Genomic DNA, 21384 nt, shown 5'->3' with positions numbered 1-21384 from the left:
AAGAGAAAGCGCTTTGAGGGTCGACCTCTGGCATGAGAACATGTTGTTGATGCGGAGCTAACTGTAAGAGCTGCTTTGGGATGAATTTCGGAAGTGGTGAATAGAAAGGTACTTACTGGCGATATCGCTACCGCATTGAGCTAGCTGTACTGGAGCTAAACGTATTGGTGGAGGATTGGTTCCAGAAGATGAGAGTAGATCACGCTCTAGTGGATGCTGCAGGGTGAGAGCGCCAAGTGTTGTTTCTTTGCGATACGTTTTTCACGGAGTTGTGCTGATCTGTAGTTGGGTAAGTAAAGGTCGTTATGCACTGACTATATGTTGTTCGTCGCGTTATGTGGAAGGCAGATCGTAAATCGCGACAGAGGTCACCTACATCAGCTGCTGAACAACGTGAGACTGGAGCTCCAGCAATTTTATGTAACGTAAAAGCAGTCTATAGCTTTCCGAATCTCGTGATAGCTGATGCTGGGCTTCAAAGTAGGGGATAAAGTGGAGCGTTGCAATGCAAGTTCCCTACGCGGCCAAGATCTGTCACATGACTAAGCAGCGCCAAGTTATTTAGCGCAGTCTCTCGCCGCATGCCTTCAGTGCTCAATATGGCGACCTAATCTTCCTCAAAGTTATGGCAGCGGCAAGCATGAGCAGCATTAAACTAGGTTATTTGGTTTAGTTGTGTACGAACTAGGTAGCTTCATCATCCGCTTCCGACATGGCATCTCGGCAACCCGCAGACCGAGGCCAAGTGCTCTCCCAATGTCCCAGTATAGGACCTCGGGATGTCATGATACGACGATACACGAGTGTGAACATTCACTACTGAGAGATGGCGGTTTCGGGGAGGGCATGCTTTAAGGTTACTGATATTCTCAGGACAGCTCCTCAGCATAGCCATACAGAAGCGCAAAGCCGATAGTAGCCATTCAGATGCCTAAAACTGCCGCATCACAGAAGCCACCTAGATCACCCCGTTCTTCCCCGCAAACGCTTTCGCCAGATTACGGGACGTAAACGAGCAGCCGGGAACTAAGCGGGAGAAAGTGATCCGCGTGCAAGTATACATTCGCGTGAGAGTCGTACCTCGGGAACTAGCTCGCAAAGGAGCGCTAGAAAATGCAACGACAGGGGCAGCTCCACTACCATGCAGACGGGCGAGGGGAGCCTTATTGTCACTTCATGTTCACGGGATACAGGCGAGCTTTATTGTGGTGATTATTATTCATTGATTCATGTCTAGCATAACGCATTCATGTTCAGACCATATTTTCATCCCCGCGTTGTCCGCGCCTAGCCAAAGGTAGCCCGCTCCATTGAGTCGGTGCTGAAGAAGTGAAATCAGAGTTTAGGTGTTGCCTGGCTCTGTCCTGACTCCTAAGCGTTGCCATCAACCTTGGCAATGTAGACCAGGAGGTCAAGGACACGGCGGGAGTAACCCCACTCGTTGTCGTACCAGGAGACGAGCTTGACGAAGTTCTTGTTCAGGGAGATACCAGCCTTGGCGTCGAAGATGGAAGAACGGTTGTCACCGTTCAGGTCAGTTGAGACAATGTCGTCCTCGGTGTAGCCGAGAATGCCTGTGTAGTGTCAGAATATGCATTTGAATGGCATGGGAAAGTAGAAGCTTACCGTTGAGGGGGCCGTCAGCAGCCTCCTTGATGGCCTGCTTGATCTCGTCGTAGGACGCAGCCTTCTCGATGCGGACAGTCAAGTCGACAACCGAGACGTTGGCAGTGGGAACACGCATGGCCATACCAGTGAGCTTGCCGTTGAGCTCAGGAATGACCTTGCCGACAGCCTTGGCGGCACCAGTGCTGCTGGGAATGATGTTCTGGGCAGCGGTGCGGCCACCACGCCAGTCCTTAGCGGAGGGGCCGTCAACGACCTTCTGGGTGGCAGTGTAGGAGTGGATGGTGGTCATGAGACCCTCAATGATGGTGAACTTGTCGTGGACAACCTTGGCCAGGGGAGCAAGGCAGTTGGTTGTGCAAGAGGCGTTGGAGAGCACCTCGATGTCAGACTTGTAAGTCTCGTGGTTGACGCCCATGACGAACATGGGGGCATCGGCGGAGGGAGCAGAGATGACAACCTTCTTGGCTCCACCCTTCAAGTGAGCCTTGGCCTTCTCGGTGGTGGTGAAGACACCGGTGGACTCGACGACGTAGTAGGCGCCGGTCTCGCTCCATGGGATGTTGGCGGGGTCCTTCTCCATGTGGAAGCGGATGGTCTTGCCGTTGACGGTCAGGTTGTTGCCGTCGACCTTGATCTCGCCCTTGAACTGGCCGTGTGTGCTGTCATACTTGAGCATGTAGGCCTGCGTGTGTTAGCTTGCGTCCCGTAGTCGTAGAACCGCTGCATGGCATCGCAAAAGCCGATGTGCAAAGATGGGTGGGCTATTCTGGGTTTGTGTTTGCGCGGGGATGCTTACAGCGTAGTGAGGCTCGATGAAGGGGTCGTTCACGGCGACAATGTCGACGTCGTTGTGCTCGATAGCATTGCGGAAGACGATACGGCCAATGCGACCGAATCCGTTGATACCAACCTGCGCGGACGCGTTAGTGACTGCCTCCTGGCGCAGCGGGGTAGTGGAATGAGCTTACCTTGACAACCATGATGAACTGAGTGTAGTGCTGAGAAAGTTAGAGAGTTGAAGAGGAAGCGAGGCAATTGCGCTGGGCTCACTCTTTTATAGGGTATAAGCTGATGTAGAAGTGGTGAGAGACAGAGTTTTGTGTCGGGCGCAGTGTTTTGTTGGGTCTGGGCTAAGGTGGGGTGCCCAGGTGAGGGAGGGGCAAGCTAAATAGCGACCAGCTTGAGGACGTCACAAGTTTTAGTTCTTTTTCTGTAATCCGATATGCAGCGCAGCCTGGGCCCCCAATTACACCACCTGCGCCTCCCACACTCCCGGCCGGCTACCTGCTTGTCAAGCCAAGCGCATTTGCGTTCAGCCTCGGGGGCGATATCGCCATCATTCGAGGCCGCGGACTGCACCGGAGAGCAAGGCGGGCAGCTCGGACAGACTATGCTGAGAGTACCCTGACCGAGGCATCCGTAACTATCTCCAGACGCATTCGTGACGCCAAGCGCTCTGGTGATACCGTACTTGCAGCCTCGCATACTGCAGTGTGTACCGCAGGCGGCTGGTCGGCCATTCAGGCCCGGCACGCCACGCAAGACACGATTCTATCAATGCTCTTACGAAAGAGGTATACGTGCATCTCGTAATCAGCGAGAGCACAGACTAGTGATGAAAACAGCTCTGCGCGGGCGTCAGCCGTTGTCGCTGTCGTGGGCAGGATCTTTTGGTCATTCGATGTGATAAACCAAAGCGCGCAGCAGAGTCTGATGCGATCACCGGTTCGTGGGGAGGCGGGTGTTTTGTGTCACCACCGAGATTCTCTCCGCCAGGCAAAGTCGAGTATGGTTCGAGATGAGGCGTGGGTATCCGCGGCCGGCACCGTGGCACTATGATGGACAGACATGTTATTTGTAGCAGCTCTGGCCCGCCACATGATCGCCAGATGCTACGGCGATTAAACCAGGAGCACAGGTACCTGCATATGGGTGCTGTGGCAAGGAGACCTGGAGCTACAGCTACAGCTTGAGCTTGAGCTCGAGCTCGGAGTTCAGATGACGATGCAAGCGAGTCCCGCCCCGACGCGTATGTTGTGCGCAGGTGCCGAGCCTCCGATCACGGGACGGCAAGACACCCTGGAATTACCTAGGTAGAGCGCGTCTGAACAAGCAGAATTCAATGTCATCCTGTCAGAGATGGCTAATTGCTTACACACGTTTGAAGGACGTTCATGATAGGTTAGCATCTATACGTTGTAGACTCTCGCAGCACTGCTCTACCCCGCGCTTGAGGGAATTTGCGAGTGTTTTGTTCCAAGTTGAATGCTCCATGCTCACTCGGGTACCCAGAAAGAGGAACGATGAACGCATGTGAGATATATAGTTCAGCAAAAGCCTCTCGATGTAGTCGATTTAGCATACACATACCATCTTGTCTTGTTTGTTGCGACATTATGGTGCCTTATCTAGCCAAACTCAGGGGTCTCTGTGATCGAGCAGCTCACGCAGGGCGAAAGCGCACCTATTCGGCGTATTCATAACCAGTCGTAGCTGAACTGAAGTCACGATCGCGATGCTATTGTAGACTTCCAGTGCCGCCAAAGGTTCCTCGGTCAAATCTCCGATGTCAATGTCGCGACTGGGCCCTGTGAGAGAACTGCTGGAGATGCTCGAACGGACGACAACATCCACCTTCATTCCACGTGGATTCCCTCTCACCATGGCGTATATCGGAAACATGGCAACCTCAGCGCAGGGTGGGATGAGGCTCTCAGATGCCGAGATAGACGGTTGTCCCGGCCAATGAGAGACTCAGCGTTAGGACGACGAGGGCGCTCGGGCCACAGAAGATTGATCGTTCCACCACCTTGGCGTTCCTCCCGCAACCACATTTTGCAAGACAGCTCTCCTGGCCCACCATCGACTCCATCACCACCACGATCCATTGGCAGCTGTAGGTCCCTCGACGGGAAGCTTCTCCCTTTGTTTTCTATTTTTCGACACTCTCCACTCCACCCGCCGCCATGCTGCGCTCGTCCATTGCCCGGGCTTCAAGCTCGGCTGCCGCCATGTCATCGACCGCGACCCGCACTGCTCTCCCCAGAGCTGCCCCCGTAGCCTGCCAGATCCAGCAATCCCGCCAGGCCCACGCCATCTCCAACCCGACCCTCGCCAACATCGAGAAGCGATGGGAGGACATGCCCCCACAGGAGCAGGCCGATCTGTGGATGACGCTTAGGGACCGCATGAAGACCGACTGGAAAGAGTTGACCATGCAGGAGAAGAAGGCTGGTGCGTACAATCCCATTCCGCGCATCTGGGTACTGCGACAGCTCGTATGACGTATCTTGTGTTTTGATCGAGGTACCCGAGCTAGCCCGCGGCATCTGGTGCGCTTAACGCGAGTTATCGCGACGTGCCGAGAAATTATCGATACGAACACCGCGCTGACAACACCCTTTGTATACAGCCTACTACATTGCCTTTGGTCCCCACGGTCCCCGCCGACCCCCGCCCCCGGATGAGGGCCGCAACGTCTTCCTCCTGTCCTCTGCCGTCATCATGGGTGCCTTCGCCGTCTTCGCCTTCACGCGCATGTTCGCCAGCCCCATCCGGCCCCGCACCATGACAAAGGAATGGCAAGAGGCCAGTGAGGAGTACCTCAAGGTATGCCACTTCCACGCTTGCACATTCGCGTCAGCACTAACACAGCACAGTCGCAAGGCAGCGAGCCCATCACCGGTTACAAGGGAATGTTGGTACAGAGCAAGTCCGAGAAGGACCTGCCTGCTAGGGAGAAGCTCAACGATGAGTAAAGATTCGAATAGAAGCGTCACAGCAATCACCATGCCAATACCGATACCACATTTTCCTTGTGTCAACTTTCCGTTTGGTACTGTCTGTGTCACATACAACAAGATCGAAAGCATTACGAACGGCTGCCGATCGGCCATTGTCATAATAGTCCTCATTGTACAGAAATCTAGAGGCTTTTCGCGTTTACCTGACGGTTCTCCACTTCGATCATGTGCAAGACGCACATTGTATGACTTATGCAACTCTCAAATCAAAGCGCTCTACCCTCGTCACGTCAGATGATACCTGTGTAGTTGCGTGACTGTTAACCAAAGGCGAGTGCAGATAACTAAGGACGTTGATATTATAATAACATAAGTCTTGCCTAATTCCTTTTCAAAAGTTTCTTCGTAAATGCTTGTAGGGTTTTAAGTTCGCAATTAGTAGTTACATCCACGCAACAGCGATATAAGGGTTTTATTGCCTAAGGTTTCTTTGTTGGTGAGGTTGGAAAATTCCTATCATCTTTGTTTGATATCAAATGGTCCTTTCGCAATCGGCGATGAATATTCCGATGCACGATTCATCCTCACCCATGATTAGGTGCCTATCATGCTGATCATAGTCATGAATTGCAGCATGCAGTCAGACATTATGTTACGAAAACGATGTGTTAGACGGCTGACAGCAGCTGTAAAAGACGCACATACCCGCATCCGCGGCCGAGGTAGTCCTTGTCGCACAGAAACGAGATATGTCAGCTTTGTAACAGCATGCTTGTTGAAGAAGTGTAAAGACCGCGGCCGTGCTTACTTTGAAGTCACAAGCTTCCCTATGAGCTTATAGCTCTCGCATATACAATTGCGAATTATGAGTGAACACTCGCTTCAGCTTCCCACGGCTCCATTCTAGCAAAGATGGACTGTAACGTCTATCCATTTCGAGAATTACTGGTGCACTCTATTCAAGCAAGATATCGAACACATACTAAGCTCAAGCCGCCTAGAAGTATACATCACCTTGAAAGTACTTATAAGTCTGATCTTTACATCGATGTAGGCTGCGCGGCACCTGTTCGCTTCCTTCCTTGCGTGAGGTAGGTGCATCCATGGATGCTTGCCAACATGACTACTGACCGACATGTCCTCTTAGGCCTACGGTCTATGAGAGAGACCAAATACCTGTGTTCCGGTTCTTCCTTACGTAGTATACTATTCGTAATATTAAAAACCCGAGCTTTTTGCACATCTCGAGCCTGCAGCTGACCTCAAGTTTTCCATCGCTGGTCTCACAATGCACTATTACCGGCAGCTACCTGCAGTATGCTCTATGTCATCTCTCGCCTGGTCAAGCTAACCATGGGCTCATCCTTACAGTGGACGGCACGGGTAAATCACTCAGTAGTCTACACTGCATCAGGAAGTTATCAAGTTTCGTTTTTAACACTAATGTAGACTTCAGGGTACCTGTTGAGTTTTACTATAGAGTCCTCTGGTGTATATGTATCCTACTATCTGGTCTGCAACTTCCGCATCTTGATATCTTGCCTGCTGCTTCCTTCCAACCTGCAACCAGTCCGGGAGGAGCCCGAACGAGTTGTAGTCAGTGGCACGGCCTAGCAACACCCTTAATGGAGTCTGGAAGATGAGAGAATGCCTTGTCAATCTGAGGCCCAGTCGGTTTGGTATGGAACTAATCCAGTGAGAAGCATGCTAAGAGACTACAGACTACTTGCTTATCGTCAGAATCACGTGTACATCAGAATGGAGATATTTCGAACAAGAAAAAGCGGTCTCTTCATGCAAGATAAGCTACAGAAAGCCACGCATCATGACACCCGCTAAAGTCCCACAGTTTCGGAGGTATATCTTTTGTACAAAGTGAGACTACCAGCGATTTGCCCTAGACACTTTGGCCGACTCTTCACCCACCACGAAAGTCCGTCTATGACTTCTCGAGCTCGGCAAGAATCTTCTCTCCCTTGGCGCGGGCTGACTCGAAGTCACCGACCATGTAGAAAGCACCTAGAAATGTCAGTCAAACGCTGTGAAAACGGATTTGTGGCAAACTCACCCTCGGGAAGGTCGTCACCCTCACCAGTCAAGATAGCCTTGAATGAGCGGATGGTGTCCTTGAGGTCGACAAGCTTGCCCTCAATACCAGTGAAGACCTGGGCGACAGCGAAAGGCTGGCTCAGGAAACGCTGGATCTTACGGGCACGCTCGACGGTAAGCTTGTCGGCTTCCGACAACTCGTCCATACCGAGAATGGCAATGATATCCTGGAGGGACTTGTACTCCTGGAGAATCTGCTGAACGCGGGTGGCGGTGTCGTAGTGGTCCTGACCGATGACACGGGGGTCCAACATACGGGACTTGGAGTCAAGAGGGTCGACGGCGGGGTAGATACCCAACTCGGAGATACCACGGGACAAGACAGTGGTGGCGTCCAAATGGGCGAAGGTGGTGGCGGGAGCAGGGTCAGTCAAATCGTCAGCGGGCACGTAGACGGCCTGGACGGAGGTAATGGATCCCTTGGTGGTGGTGGTAATACGCTCCTGCATGACACCCATGTCGATGGCGAGGGTGGGCTGGTAACCGACGGCAGAGGGGATACGACCGAGAAGAGCAGACACCTCGGAACCGGCTCTGTGAAGGGGGTTAGTGGGTGTGTCGAGTGCACCATGTAGAAAGGCACGTACTGGGTAAACCTGAAGATATTGTCTGGCCGATAGTTAGCACATGTCACGATTGGAGTTTGAGCAGGATATCTTACCGATAAAGAGCAACACATCCTGACCCTCTTCGTCGCGGAAATACGAGGGGTTTGTTAGCTTCATGTCACAGGCAGGTGTCGTTGGTCAAGAACTTACCTCAGCAACGGTAAGACCAGTAAGGGCGACACGGGCACGGGCACCCGGGGGCTCGTTCATCTGACCGAAGACAAGGGCGACCTTGGAGTCACCGTCAAGCTGAATGACGGAAGTCTCCTGCATCTCGTGGTACAGATCGTTACCCTCACGGGTACGCTCACCGACACCAGTGAAGACGGAGAAACCACCGTGGGCCTTGGCGATGTTGTTCTGCCCATCGTTAGCTGATGCTCAGCCTGGAAGCATTCCGTGTCCTTACGATCAACTCCTGAATGAACACAGTCTTTCCGACACCGGCACCTCCGAAGAGACCAATCTTTCCACCACGAGCGTAAGGAGCCAACAGGTCGACAACCTTGATACCGGTGACGAGGACCTCAGCGGAGGTGGACTGCTCGGTGAACTCCGGGGGGTCGGCGTGGATGGGGGCGTACTTGGTGGCCTTGATGGGACCACGCTCGTCAATGGGGTCACCAGTGACGTTCATGATACGACCAAGGGTACCGTGACCGACGGGGATCTTGATGGGGGCACCGGTGTCGGTGGCCTTGGAACCTCGGACGAGACCCTCGGTACCGTCCATGGCAATGCATCGTACGACGTTCTCACCCAAATGTTGCTGTGCTGAATCAGTGATGCTGTTCCCACTTCTTCAATTCTTGGCGTCCTTACAGCGACTTCGAGGATGAGCTTCTGGTCACCGTTCTGGGTTGTGACGGCGTTGAGAATAGCAGGGAGCTGCTCGGTGTCGAACTTGACCTGCATTTGGTGTCAGCGGCCGTCGTCTTGATGCGATGAAAACTTTTCGAAGAAGGGCTTCGGCTACGCACGTCCACGATGGCTCCTATACTTTAGGAAGGAGTCAGTATATATCCATCAATATATGTAGGTAGACTTACACTTGATGGATCTTGCCATCCTTTGTAGCATCGGTGCTGGCGAATCGGGTGGAGAGCGCGGGGGCGAAGCTCTTCTTCATGGGCGAAAATGCGCTGCGGCGAATGGCCGGCCTGCGCATGGAAGCGCGGAGCGCCTGCTGGATCCCACTGTCGAAATAGGCGTCAGTCCATCTCAATTCATCGTCAATTGGGCTCAGTGAGGGTCGCTCTTACCTCTTCAGCATTGTGAGATATGTGGTAGACGGATTGGTGAGTGGAGAGAGGGTGGGTTGGTGAGGAAAGAGCTTCTCACAGCTCGAACAGAAAGCGGACTTGCGTTCCACGAGATCCGTGCGCGGCTAGTGCCCACGCGGTTAGTATCCGGCAACGAGACGACCCCAGGATCGATTCTCTCACGACATTCAGAGCACTTTGCGTTACTACTTTCATCCTCCGAGTGTGATCGATTCTACTTTCTGACTATGGTAGTTTACTCTTGCGTATTGATCTGCCTGAGCGATGTCACGACGTCTATCCGCGTTCCGATTCGCTCCGATTGAATCACCGCCTTCAGATCACACACCACCAAAGCGAAATTGTGATACATAACGCCAGACCATAGTGTGCGAGGAACACGGCCAGCACGTCTGCATAATTGATTACAGCTCAGGCTGCGGACCTAGGCAGGCTTGATCATCCCTTGAATAGCAACAACAACGAAGACGCACATCGGAACACATTCTTGCAACAGTTGACTCACATAGTCTCTGTGTGCGCGAAAACAAACATCGTTCCCATCGCAATAGCCCGCTGCCGACGAGCGATTCAAAACTTACGAAGTCGATACCACTGTGGATACAATTAGGTTCCCTCAGATGAGAAGTATCGCCCATCCAACTATCGGGAAGTTCCAACAATCATTGCCACCTCAAGAACTCATTACATAACGTTAAGCCAACGACCACGAGGAAGTTTCCACCAGATGCCATTCAGCCGCCGATAGATCACTAGTTTTCAAGGTACATTTAGGTTGGGGTGGGTGGCCTAGGCGCTGGGTGTGGCATGCTCATGAAGGTAACACGTGTCGCAAGTAAGTCCTGGCTTCAATAAAGTCTCGTCTCAGGAAGCAAAGTAAACGGGTGGGTTGTGTCAGACAAGATCAATTTCACTATAGACTACATCATCTCGCCACCTTCAACCCCACCACCTTCAATCCCACCACCCAACAGCCACGCAAAGGATTAGTATGTTAGCATCTCACTAGATCGGGGCATCTCGCCATCACAATCAAGGCATCTCGCCGTGTGCAAAGAGGAGGCATCTCGCCACCACGATCAAGGCATCTCGCCGTGTGCAAAGGGGAGGCATCTCGCCATCAGAAGGGATCACTTACAATAGGCGACGAGAGGGTATCTCACTTCTTGGTGCCCTTCGCCTTTTTCTCATTGATCGGCTTGCTTATGAAGTCATGGTCCGGGTTCCACTTCCATCGGTTCCAGTGTGTATTGCAGACATCCATGTTCAGCTTGCGACCCATCCACTGCCAGAACGCTTGGTTACATTTATGGCCGTCCTGCGGAGCGATTTCGCCACGCACAATTGAGGAGTTTACCGCCAACCCTAGAAAAGAGAAAACTTAACATTGATGGAGCCTGGTATTTGGATTCGTGCTCGATACGCAAAGTATACTCTGAAGTATACGCTGTGTGTTGCAATCAAGATGTCGTAAGGCAGGAGGTTGCGTATACGCCTAGGGTATGTTTCAAGATTATGGGAAAGTCACAGAATCTCTGTCTATAAAACGATCAGATGCGCCTCATTGCTGGCGCTGTTATATCGGGTGCCCCAAAGACCCCATCCAGGCATGATTATCATGATTGCGGTGTCATACGTTGCAGCATACATCGGCGTCTCGATTGGTTTGTAGTTTCTGACCGTAGAGCCGGGAGGCACTCACAGTCAAAACCATAACGTCGCGATTAATTCTTGTACTGGATTGGAGACTACGAGCAGACTGTGAGTACGTATAGTATACGAACAGTGGCAATGTAGGGTGCACCTTCACCTTCACCTGCAATCGCACAACTAGGTTGGGACAACCGCAACCACAAACCAGCAAAAAAGAGAAATTAGCACATAAAGTAAGTAATGTAACAAGCTGTACTCGACCCACGAGCAAAAATATAACAATACTTCGATGAGATACCCGACATTTTCATGACGTACAAACGCTAATCACCCAAGTAGAGCTCGCAGGTCTTTGCTATATGAGAATTAGCTGAATTGATTACAATATATAGAGCAGTCAAATCGAGTTCTATACAGATCTGAATTCGCGCTGTTGTGTTGTGGGGGAGCGCGTGGTGAGAGCAAACGCGCAAACGCTCGTTGCCATGGTACTGCGGTGAGAGCGCGCGCACACCATCAGACTGCAACAACACATATCGCTTGTAACTAGTTGAGAGATACAACCTCGTCGTTTTATACAATCTACGCGACCAAAGCCATGCCTGGAGGTATCCGACGTTTTCTCTAGTGTTACACTCACTTCACGCAAGATTACGTATACAACTGCCTGAGACACGGAGCGCAGCGTAAAGACCACAAGTTTCTTCGTAGTCGGCAAGCTGGGAGATGAATCACAGCTTGAAGACTACAGGTCATGCTGTATTAGGCACTTGACGAGATGAGACGTGGCATTCATACGTGCGTTCATCTACCTTTTTCCATCTTGGGATCCTACGGCTCAACAACACTGCTTGTAAACAACAGGTCTCTTCGTACGCGGCACTTTTATGAGATGTGAGATTGTATTTACACATAACTTCATCGACCCTTCTCCAACTTAGGCTTCTTCGGCCCAACAAAATTACACAGTGCGCCACCATTCACGGCAATGACCTTCCATCCCACGGGAACGACACCAAACTCCTCACTCTCCTCCTCCGTCGCACTCAATTTCCATATCTTTCCTGTCTGCCTATCGAACCACTCCCTCCCTTCTGGTGTCTGTACCAACTCACCCAGCACAAACTTGGTTACAGTTTGAATATCTTTGGGATTGACCGAATCGGGGAGCTTTTGGATGTCCACGTCGAACTTGCGTTTGCCGTCGATTTGGACTACGCATTTGCGCGTTGTGGTGAGGAGCGGTATGATGGCTAGATCTGCGGTTGGGAAGCCTGTTGCGAAGACTGTTGAGATGCTGCTATCGTTCGTCTGAGTCGCAGTGCATGTGTTCAGTTGGTGCCAGGCTTCCTCAGCGACACCAGGAGCAATTGGGGCGAGCATGCGAACGAGGTGGGCCATGGAGTACCATTTGAGAATTGGTGTGACCGGAGACGCATGCGGTGTGTCCCAGATAGTGTTTGTCAGCGTCATTAGATCGCTGATGATGGTGTTGAGAGAGTATGTCTGCGAGTACGATTCTGTGACACTGGCGATGGTTTCTTGGGTCTTGATCCAAAGCTGAGCCTCATCTGGTTTGAGGGTGGACACCAAGGTTTTGCGTGTGGCGTTCTTAGATTCGCCGCTTGTCGAAGCATCTTGTAGGATACTGAGGAGTTTACTGTCAACCTGTGTGGGTGTAAGGAACGTCTCTATCACATCATCCGGTATCCATGGTGCGGTCGACAGCTTGACAACTCGGTGTAACCATCGTTGTACGCCAGTGATCTTTTTCTCGTCCCACTCAAGCACATCACTGACAGGTGCTTGGAAAAGCATATGCGCGCGCGTGGCGTCTGCGCCGTACTTGGCAATCGTGGCACCTGGATCCACTCCATTGTACTTGCTCTTCGACATCTTCTCGAAACTAACGTTCGGAGTGACTCCACTGGCCTTGATGATAGGCTTGGAAGGATTGGTCAAGTCGACTTCATCGGGGCGTAGGAAGCGACCATTTTCGGGGTCTGTAAACGTCTCTCCATGCACCATGCCTTGGGTGATTAGGCGCGTGAAAGGCTCGCCATTCGTCAGATAGCCCTTTGGCCATGTTGGAGTGGTTGCCAGAAACTTGGAGATGAAGCGCGCGTATAAAAGATGGAGAATCGCGTGTTCTACGCCACCAACATAGAGGTCCACTGGCATGCCAGTATTGGTCTTTGCCGGGTCGACCAAGGCGTGCTCGTTCTTCGGATCTAGAAACCGTAAGAAGTACCACGACGAGTCCATGAAGGTATCCATAGTATCAGTCTCGCGCTCAGCAGCCGAGCCGCACTTCGGACAAGAGGTCTTTTTCCAGTTCTCATCTTCCGCTAATGGGTTGCCTTTGCGACCCTCGAAGAAGCTGTCGGGTAGGTTCGGTAGCTCAACTGGAAGGTCTGTCTCAGGCACAGGAACAGCACCACAAGATTTGCAGTGGATAATTGGAATAGGCGCACCCCAGTAGCGCTGTCGACTTATCAGCCAATCACGGAGTCGCCAGTTTGCTTTCTTCTCAGCCGGCTTTCCAGTTTCGAGAATCGCTTGTACAACCGCATTCGCGGCTTGCTTTGAGGTCATGCCCCCGAAGCGATCTATGTCTGCAGCAACGAAGCCTTTTTCGGTCATAGGGACGTCCTCACCACTACGCGGTACAAGCGGCAAAGGTAGTGAGCCTTTCTTGGCAGACACGACGACTCTGACTGGCTCATCACCGACGTTCTTTCGCCAGAACGCGTGGTCCCGAGTGTCGTGGCCTGGGACACCCATTACAGCACCAGAGCCATAGTCGTCCAAAACGTATGGAGCCACATATACAGGTACGGATGGTCCTGTAGAGCCTTGTACGTGGGCGAGGGGGTTGCGCGCTACAATCTTCCTCAGCTTGAATCCCTCCTTGGTGTCCGCGGGAAGGTCCTTTGCTCGCTCCATGAAGGCGCGGAGCTCTTCGTCTTCGATGGCTAACTGCTGAACAATCGGGTGACGCAAAGAAAGAGCGATGTACTGTACTCCAAACAGCGTGTCAGCTCTGGTAGTAAAGACATCGACAGGCTCAAAGCGCATTTCACTATCGGTCGAGACGATATCGAACCAAAGTTGCGCGCCTTCAGACTTGCCGATCCAGTTCCTCTGCATGGCAAGAACCTTCTCAGGCCACCTGCCGTCTCGTGCAAGAGCGTCCAGGTCCTTTAGCAAGGGTTCCTGGAACTCCTTGATCTTTAGAAACCATTGCTTCAGCATTACCTTCTCGACCTTTGCACCGGAGCGCCACGAGCAGCCATTGGCATCTACTTGTTCGTTTGCGAGGACGGTTTTATCGACGGGATCGTAGTTCACGAGGGATTTGGCTTGGTAGGCTAGGCCGCGCTCATGGAGCATGAGGAAGATGCGCTGAGTGTGTTTGTAGAAATAGGGATCGCACGTTCGTATTTCCTACATACAGAGATCAGCCCATGCCTAAACATCCTGAGCGGTTTCCATACAGCGTCCCAGTCCCAGCGTCCACCCATTTCCTTCATCTGACTCTTCATAGTCTCGATGTTCTGTAGCGTCCACTTCTCCGGGTGTACACCTCGCTCGATGGCTGCGTTCTCAGCCGGTAGACCAAATGCATCCCAGCCTATAGGATGTAGGACCTTGTAGCCTTGCATGTGCTTGTATCTGGAGAGAACATCGGATATGGTGTATACCCGCAGGTGGCCTAGATGGAGGGTGCCGGAGGGGTATGGGAACATGGGCAGCACATATGCGTCTCCCCTATCGGACTTCCGTAGGTCGTGACATTGGGCAGATAGCTGGTCCCAATGGGGTTGCCATTTCGCAGTGAGCGACTCGACCTTGATTCCCTCAGCTCTTGACTTTCTCTCCAGCGTACTCGCCCATCGTAGTGCTATGCGCGGTCGGGAGACTGGGAGGCGTGGAGGACGCCGCCAGCCTACGGACTGCAGACTGAGACGACGCATCACCTGGGCGTATGCGCATGGCGTAGACGTGTCGTATTCATGGTCTGGAGGATGCGCGGATCTACGCCAAGCATCCAGTCCTGAACGACTCCCACATTTTTTGGACGCAGCTCTAGCGCAAAAACGGGAGCTAGTCCCATGACGGCATAGGAGCCCGTCGGTTTCAACAGCGCATGCAAGCTGCACCACTCATACACGGCAGCGGTGAATGCTTGAAAGGGGTGCTGGATACTGCCCCTACACTCTGCCTCGCCCTTCATATCATAATTACCGTCCATGGCTAGCAGATAGGGTTGCGCGCATCTCTCTCACATTCCCTCCGCATCATGGCCGCCGGTCGCTACTCCAACCTCCCACCGCCGACTCGCGATTCCCTCGAACTGGCCTCGCTGGCCTCCTCGTCGCACCCCTCACGGCGGACTTCCGAAGAGTCTTCAGCATCAGGCGCGCCTTCCTCGCGTAGACTGTCGTTCGATGATGAAGACCCTCTGTCAGAACTGAATCCGGCTGGTCACGATCCGAACAGACCACGGCACAATCGCTCCTACAGCGTGTCCTCTGCCTTCGATTTCGCACCGAACCTATTCCCTCTCTCTAGTACCGCGCAGGGATATACAGCACTGGGCGCGCCCTCCAATCCAGCATTAGACCCGTCGAATGCGCTTAACGGCGGCTCATTGGAGAAGAACAAGAGCTTGACATACCTCAATGGCCTGTCATTAGTCGTTGGGCTTATAATAGGGAGTGGCATCTTCTCTTCGCCATCTCAAGTTAATAAGAATGCCGGGTCGCCAGGCGCGTCCCTCGTAGTCTGGGTCGTTGCTGGAATACTGGCATGGACGGGTGCCGCGAGTTACGCAGAGCTCGGAGGCGCCATACCACTGAACGGCGGTGCCCAAGTCTATCTGTCCAAGATCTTTGGAGAGTGGGCGGGATTCCTGTTCACATGGTGCGCAGTCGTGGTACTGAAACCGGGCTCAGCAGCCATTATTGCAATAATCTTTGGAGAATATCTAGTGCGCGCTATTATTGGCGCCGAAGCTGTGGACGCAAGCACATGGTTGAACAAGGGCGTGGCTTTGGTGGGACTGGTGGCTGTCACGCTACTCAACTGTGTGTCCACAAAGCTGGGCACAAGGAGTGCCGACGTCTTCATGTTCCTGAAGTTCTTTGCACTTACGGGAGTTACAGTGATTGGTATTGTAGTCGCCGTGACTGGGCTTTCATACAAGGGCGATGCGAATGAGGACTGGAAGAATCGCGGCTGGTTCGATGACACGAGCGAAAACGTTAGCAACTGGGCAGTGGCACTTTACGCCGGGCTCTGGGCCTTCGACGGTTGGGACAATGTACGTCGAGCGATTCGAAACTCTGCCCACTCCTACTAACGACACCAGGTAAACTACGTCACCGCCGAGTTCAAGAACCCAACCCGCGACCTTCCCCGCGTCATCCACACTTCGCTCCCGCTCGTCATACTGTGCTACATCTTAGCCAACATATCCTACTTCCTCGTCCTCCCGACCTCAGTCATCGAATCGTCCAACACCGTCGCCGTAGCCTTCGGGTCGCAGGTCTTCGGTCCCGTCGGCTCCCTCATACTCGCCCTGTTCGTCTCTGGGTCATGTTTCGGCGCACTCAATGCGACGACCTTCACATCCGGCCGCCTTGTATACGCCGCCGGCAAAGAGGGCTATCTCCCCGCCCTGTTCGGAAATATCGGTCTAGGAAAGAACCACAGAGCAATCCGCTTGCACAGCATGAGCGCAACACAAGGGAAGAGCAAGATACCGAAGAAGCTAGTAGCCTGGTTCGCGGATGCCGACGCAGGCTTCTTCTTCACGCCCATATCCGCCATGGTGCTCAACGCCCTCCTCACCGCAATCTACATCGTCGTCGGCTCCTTCGACACTCTCGTCACCTTCTACGGTGTAGCAGGATACGCCTTCTATTTCCAAACCGTACTCGGCCTAATCATCCTACGCGTCCGCGAACCCGATCTAGAACGTCCATACAAGACATGGATTACCACACCCATCATCTTCTGCTGCGTCAGTCTCTTCTTGCTGAGCAGAGCCGTATTCGCAGAGCCATTACAGACTTTACTCGTTGTAGCCTTCATGGTAGTAGGCCTAGTGATTTGGTTCGCGTGGGTGGGGAGGCGAAGAGGGAAAGAGCAGAACAAGTTCCGTATGCCGGAAGAAGGCAACGAGAAGGTTGGCTGGAAGTTCTGGCAACGCTGGAGGCGATGAAAGGGGTAAATATTGCCGTTCTGTTGTATACTAAGCGTCATGGTTGTATAAGATTACGTAGAAATGAAGAAATGATATCAACGTGTACGTGTTCTGTTCCGCCTTCGTCATCATATGCGTCTTACCTTCTTCAGGCCTTCAGATAACTCGTTACGAGGTACGATGAGAGGTCGGCTTCGACTGGCCCGGTCCATAATGGCAGACTGGCAAGTCAAGACCCTAGCATCGTTCGTCTCAAGTCTGGTATTCCAAATCACATCCTGGTCCGCTCGAGGCCAGCTAAGCCGGAAGCCGGGTGGAAACTTCAAGCGTAGATCCATCATTTTCCATTCGCCTCCTGTTTCGAGCGGAACGCATGATGGTGTGACTGGCACGTGGTCAGAAAGAGTGGCCGTGAACAGGTTACCCCAGAGATGCTTACCGTACCACCTCATACAAGAAAAAAACTGAACATATCTGCAGACTACATTAACTTATAACCTTGCAAAGTAGGTAACCTAACGTTAACGTAGGCTCTAGGCTGTTTAATTTTTCCCTAGGTTGGCGTGGTACACTCACGAAGATACAGGCAGGTTGTATGGTTGGATGTACCTTGGACGCATCATGTACGTGACAAGTTGGGGGCGACAACTCGGGTGAAAGCGAATTCTGCAACGGAGCAGAAATCATTATGGTGTATGATAGCAAGGCAATATGGAGAAGGTTTTTATTTGTTTATATTTCTGCTCCTTTCAATCTGATCAAAGAGACTAACAGAGAATCGGGCTATACTACTCAAAGGCTCAACGCCTTCTATCTCCTCGGGTTATTAACAAGAGCTCATGGAAGAGACAATGGGGGGTGCTAAGCGAGACGTGAAGAAAGATAACAGTGGGAAGACAAGGGGGGGAAGAGAGACGAAGAGGAAGAGGAAGAGATGGAAAAGGTGATGGTGTGGGGTATAAAGAGCGGACGTGCCGTGCTCATTTCCGTAGCAGGGTGCGCAGCACCGGTGGTTCGTAAATGAATGTTCGTATCGTAAGCGACGTGACGGATGCAAGGTCGAGAGTCAAGACCTTGCCTGACCTGACCGGAAAGGGTCTGAAGTTCCCATGAACCTTCATGCGACAAAGGGCAAGCTGGGGTTGGGGCTAACACCCTGGCCAATGTGCCGAGACGCTGTGTCGCAGGAGGTGTTGTGCAAAACATGAAACCGAAACCGTAACGCCTGTGTGGGTATGTTGCCCAGACGCGAACCACCCAGAGTCGCGAGAGCAAAGGAAACAAGAAATTTAGAAACTCGCGTCTTCCCAGTTAATCGTACAGGCGGCTCGTTGCCGATTCCGGTCTAGCAGTAAGAAAGGAAATAGGGTTGGGAAAGGTACCCTCGCGCGTTTCGTGTAGCCTCAGGCTCCGCTTAGATCCAGCCGTTGTTGCGTGGCGGGTTCCGTTGCATCGTGCCCGCGCCAAGTGGAATACGGGCTGTGGGTGACGGAGCGGCATGGCCACTGTTCGTTCGCGTGAGGTTGTTGACTGACGCAGGTGTGCCTGGCTGCGATGCTGTTGTAGGTGAACCAACTGATGTAACGGGTGTCACAGGGTTCATGCGCAGTCCGCTGATGCAGGCAGGCTCGGGGACAGCAGGCTTTGCCGGAGTAGCAGAGGGTTGAGGGGAGGCTGGCGACTTCGGAGGTGGGGAGGGTAGCACCTTCTCGCGTTGGGCCTGGAGGTAAGCGCTAGATTGACCTGCCGGTGTGATGGGGAAAGGTGGAGTCCGCGCTGGGCTGTTCGCTCTGGGTCGTGTTGGCGACTCACCACGCGGGGGAGGAGGGGAGAATACGCTGGAGCTAAGCATCTCCTGCGATGGCGATGTGCTGGTCGTAGAAGGCTTTTGGATCGGAAGAGCCAACGAAGCTTCACTGCTGTCGGTAGCACCTCGCTTCAACGGAGGGGTCTCTCGTTCAACCCGTGTGCACTTGGCTGCTGCAAGCGTGGCAGGCGCAACTGAGAAGCGGAGACCAATTTGGACGGTTGCACTGCTATCGGTACTTTGCATGCGTTGGTGCCGTTCTGCAAACGGTAGTTTGGGCTTGCTCAGAAAGTCCCAAGCGTCGCCGACATTCGTGACCGAGCCGCGTCGAGTAAATCGTCGCAGGGCAAGCTTGGAAACAGAGGAACCGTCTGAGGTAGCTTTTGGATCGTAAACGGTTGGTGGAAGACGAGGTACCTCCTCAGCGCGTGTGGGAAACAAGGAATAGCTTTGGCTTTGCTTGCGCTCGTGTATCGTAGTTTCGTTGTCGAGAGCAGGTGGAAGAGGCCACTTTGTAGGATCGATAGGGCTTCCAGGTTTGGTCGATGCCGGTGTCAAAGCCCGCTCTGGTCGTTCAAAGTACTGGGGATCAAAGTCACCACGGTTCTTTTCCGGTCCGACATCGATCAGACCCTGTTGACTGTGTAAACGTTGAGTTGTCTGCAATGCCATCGGGCCACTGATCTGCATCTCCAGATCGCTAGGGCCGAAGAAACGGATCTTTGGTCGTTGTTGTTTCGCGGGCGCCTTTAGTTCTTCGATGGGACGAATTACCATTCGTGTCGCGTTCGTACGGAGGAAGAGGTGGAAGAACGTGATGACCATTCCTGACGAGAACAGCGAGATTTCAGCGACTCGAGAAGCGGCTAGTGCTTCCATGAATTCTCGGCGAAGGGACTGCACTTCCACAGGGATGACGAGAGTCTATGATTGTTAGCTAGGACGGCTAGAAAGGTAGTGTAGATACTCACATAGATTAGTGCGGTAACGATCAAGAAGTAAGTCATACGTGAAGCTGAGATTCGCTCATTATGGTCCAGGTCCGGCGTTCTCATCAGCTGAATACTGATCATAGCAGCTACTAAGAGCAGCAGGAAAACAAGAATTGAAAGGAAGATCAGCATCAGAAGATCGTATCGCATGGGGAACCAGATGAGCCCGCCAAAGCAAGTGTTCGGTGACGGCCAGGCAACAGTCGGCATCCAGGAGAGAAGAAGCATGAACGATACAACGGCGATACAGATTATCGTGTTCCACTTGCCGCGTGGGGCGAATCGGTCTTGTCTGTAGGCCCTGACTGCTACCTCGATACCGAAGACCAAGGTTATGAATCCGATCAAAAAGATAGCTGCTGTTCGTCAGTCTAAATGTTCGCAAATGTAGTGTATGCGAGCATACCAGGAAATGTGACCATCGCAAGTCCGCGGCAACTTCTAGAGAACACGCTATGAAGTGTAGTGCCCTGCACTGATACGAAGATAATTTGTTGTAGAACGGCACCGCAGGCCAACGCAAGGGGAAAGGTTTCGGCAGGGTGGACATTGTGAAGAGCATTGAACCTCCTAGTTCTCGTTAGCATTGTCGCAAACTCCGATCATGCTATACTGACTTCTTTCTTGGGAGAACCTGAAGAGCTGCAGCTCGTCGCGCATCCGACACGATCCGATGAACCGTCAACAAGGTCAAGGCAAGGCTGAAAGCTCCAAGGGTAAGATGTGTCGTCCGAAGCGTTTGTACCTGTTGAAGCTGTAGACTCGCGATGAGCGTCCTCGTCGTGTTTGATTGCGTCCAGGGAACTTGGCGAACAGCTGACGTGTTGAGAGTTAAGTTGAAGTGCGATCGGACCTCGAGCTGAGGGAAATGGTCGGCCCATGATTCCATCTCGCCGGCTTTAGTTACAACGGGTGTAGAAGGAATAGAATTGTCTCGCTGGTAACCAGCAGCGGCTGAAGAAAGGAAAACGACTAGGTATTCATGGAGACCGTGTGACTGACGTCGTAAACGAAAGAGTAACCAGCTCAGCGTCAAAGAAGGAAATGGCTAAGCCTGCCAGCAGAGCAACGAAAGAAGGGGAAAGAGCGTGAGCATTAGACGTAAGAGACAAGAGACGGGTATGAGACTCCAAACGGTATATGACAAAACCACTGGGCGGTAGCTGCTGCGCACGGTTTCGGAACAGCGGTCCTCAGGCGTCTATCCGGTCATTGGCTGAAAAGACCCGCATTAGCAAAGATCCAGCCAGTTCATATTACAGGTCGCATCTTCCCGCAATGGGTGGGAGTGGGTTTCAACCTCATGCGAGCCACCCGCATTCTGCCAGGTAGCCCGGTCAGCGGAAGCA

At 52.6% G+C, this 21384-nt stretch overlaps 6 protein-coding genes across 6 annotated transcripts; 2 read left to right on the top strand and 4 right to left on the bottom strand.

Annotated features, from left to right (window-relative positions):
* Positions 1 to 1371: 1371 nt before the first annotated feature.
* J4E83_002842 (uncharacterized protein) lies at positions 1372 to 2609 on the bottom strand (the record flags this gene model as incomplete). The annotated part of the gene is made up of 4 exons (XM_049329783.1): positions 1372 to 1574; positions 1627 to 2311; positions 2426 to 2539; positions 2598 to 2609. The coding sequence occupies 4 exons, from the start codon at positions 2607 to 2609 to the stop codon at positions 1372 to 1374; spliced, it is 1014 nt and encodes a 337-aa protein (XP_049191462.1).
* A 1986-nt stretch (positions 2610 to 4595) lies between these two features.
* Positions 4596 to 5387, top strand: CYA4 (Cytochrome c oxidase polypeptide 5, mitochondrial; the record flags this gene model as incomplete). The annotated part of the gene is made up of 3 exons (XM_049329782.1): positions 4596 to 4863; positions 5042 to 5238; positions 5289 to 5387. 3 exons carry the CDS (start codon positions 4596 to 4598, stop codon positions 5385 to 5387), a joined length of 564 nt encoding a protein of 187 aa, XP_049191461.1.
* Positions 5388 to 7311: 1924 nt separating this feature from the next.
* Positions 7312 to 9257, bottom strand: ATP2 (atp2, beta subunit of the F1 sector of mitochondrial F1F0 ATP synthase; the record flags this gene model as incomplete). Its single annotated transcript, XM_049329781.1, has 9 exons — positions 7312 to 7391; positions 7441 to 8015; positions 8069 to 8090; positions 8143 to 8161; positions 8240 to 8449; positions 8499 to 8858; positions 8912 to 8998; positions 9070 to 9088; positions 9139 to 9257. The coding sequence occupies 9 exons, from the start codon at positions 9255 to 9257 to the stop codon at positions 7312 to 7314; spliced, it is 1491 nt and encodes a 496-aa protein (XP_049191460.1).
* Positions 9258 to 11943: 2686 nt separating this feature from the next.
* Positions 11944 to 15002, bottom strand: J4E83_002839 (uncharacterized protein; the record flags this gene model as incomplete). The annotated part of the gene is made up of 2 exons (XM_049329780.1): positions 11944 to 14430; positions 14481 to 15002. 2 exons carry the CDS (start codon positions 15000 to 15002, stop codon positions 11944 to 11946), a joined length of 3009 nt encoding a protein of 1002 aa, XP_049191459.1.
* Positions 15003 to 15328: 326 nt separating this feature from the next.
* On the top strand, positions 15329 to 17254 carry J4E83_002838 (uncharacterized protein; the record flags this gene model as incomplete). Its single annotated transcript, XM_049329779.1, has 2 exons — positions 15329 to 16351; positions 16400 to 17254. The coding sequence occupies 2 exons, from the start codon at positions 15329 to 15331 to the stop codon at positions 17252 to 17254; spliced, it is 1878 nt and encodes a 625-aa protein (XP_049191458.1).
* A 1396-nt stretch (positions 17255 to 18650) lies between these two features.
* On the bottom strand, positions 18651 to 20457 carry J4E83_002837 (uncharacterized protein; the record flags this gene model as incomplete). The annotated part of the gene is made up of 3 exons (XM_049329778.1): positions 18651 to 19967; positions 20015 to 20391; positions 20442 to 20457. The coding sequence occupies 3 exons, from the start codon at positions 20455 to 20457 to the stop codon at positions 18651 to 18653; spliced, it is 1710 nt and encodes a 569-aa protein (XP_049191457.1).
* Between the last annotated feature and the right edge of the window lie 927 nt (positions 20458 to 21384).

This window comes from Alternaria metachromatica (genome assembly GCF_023757995.1).
Source record: "Alternaria metachromatica strain BMP 0045 chromosome Unknown scaffold_4, whole genome shotgun sequence".
NCBI lineage: Eukaryota > Fungi > Ascomycota > Dothideomycetes > Pleosporales > Pleosporaceae > Alternaria > Alternaria metachromatica.
This window is presented reverse-complemented; position numbering and strand designations above follow the sequence as displayed.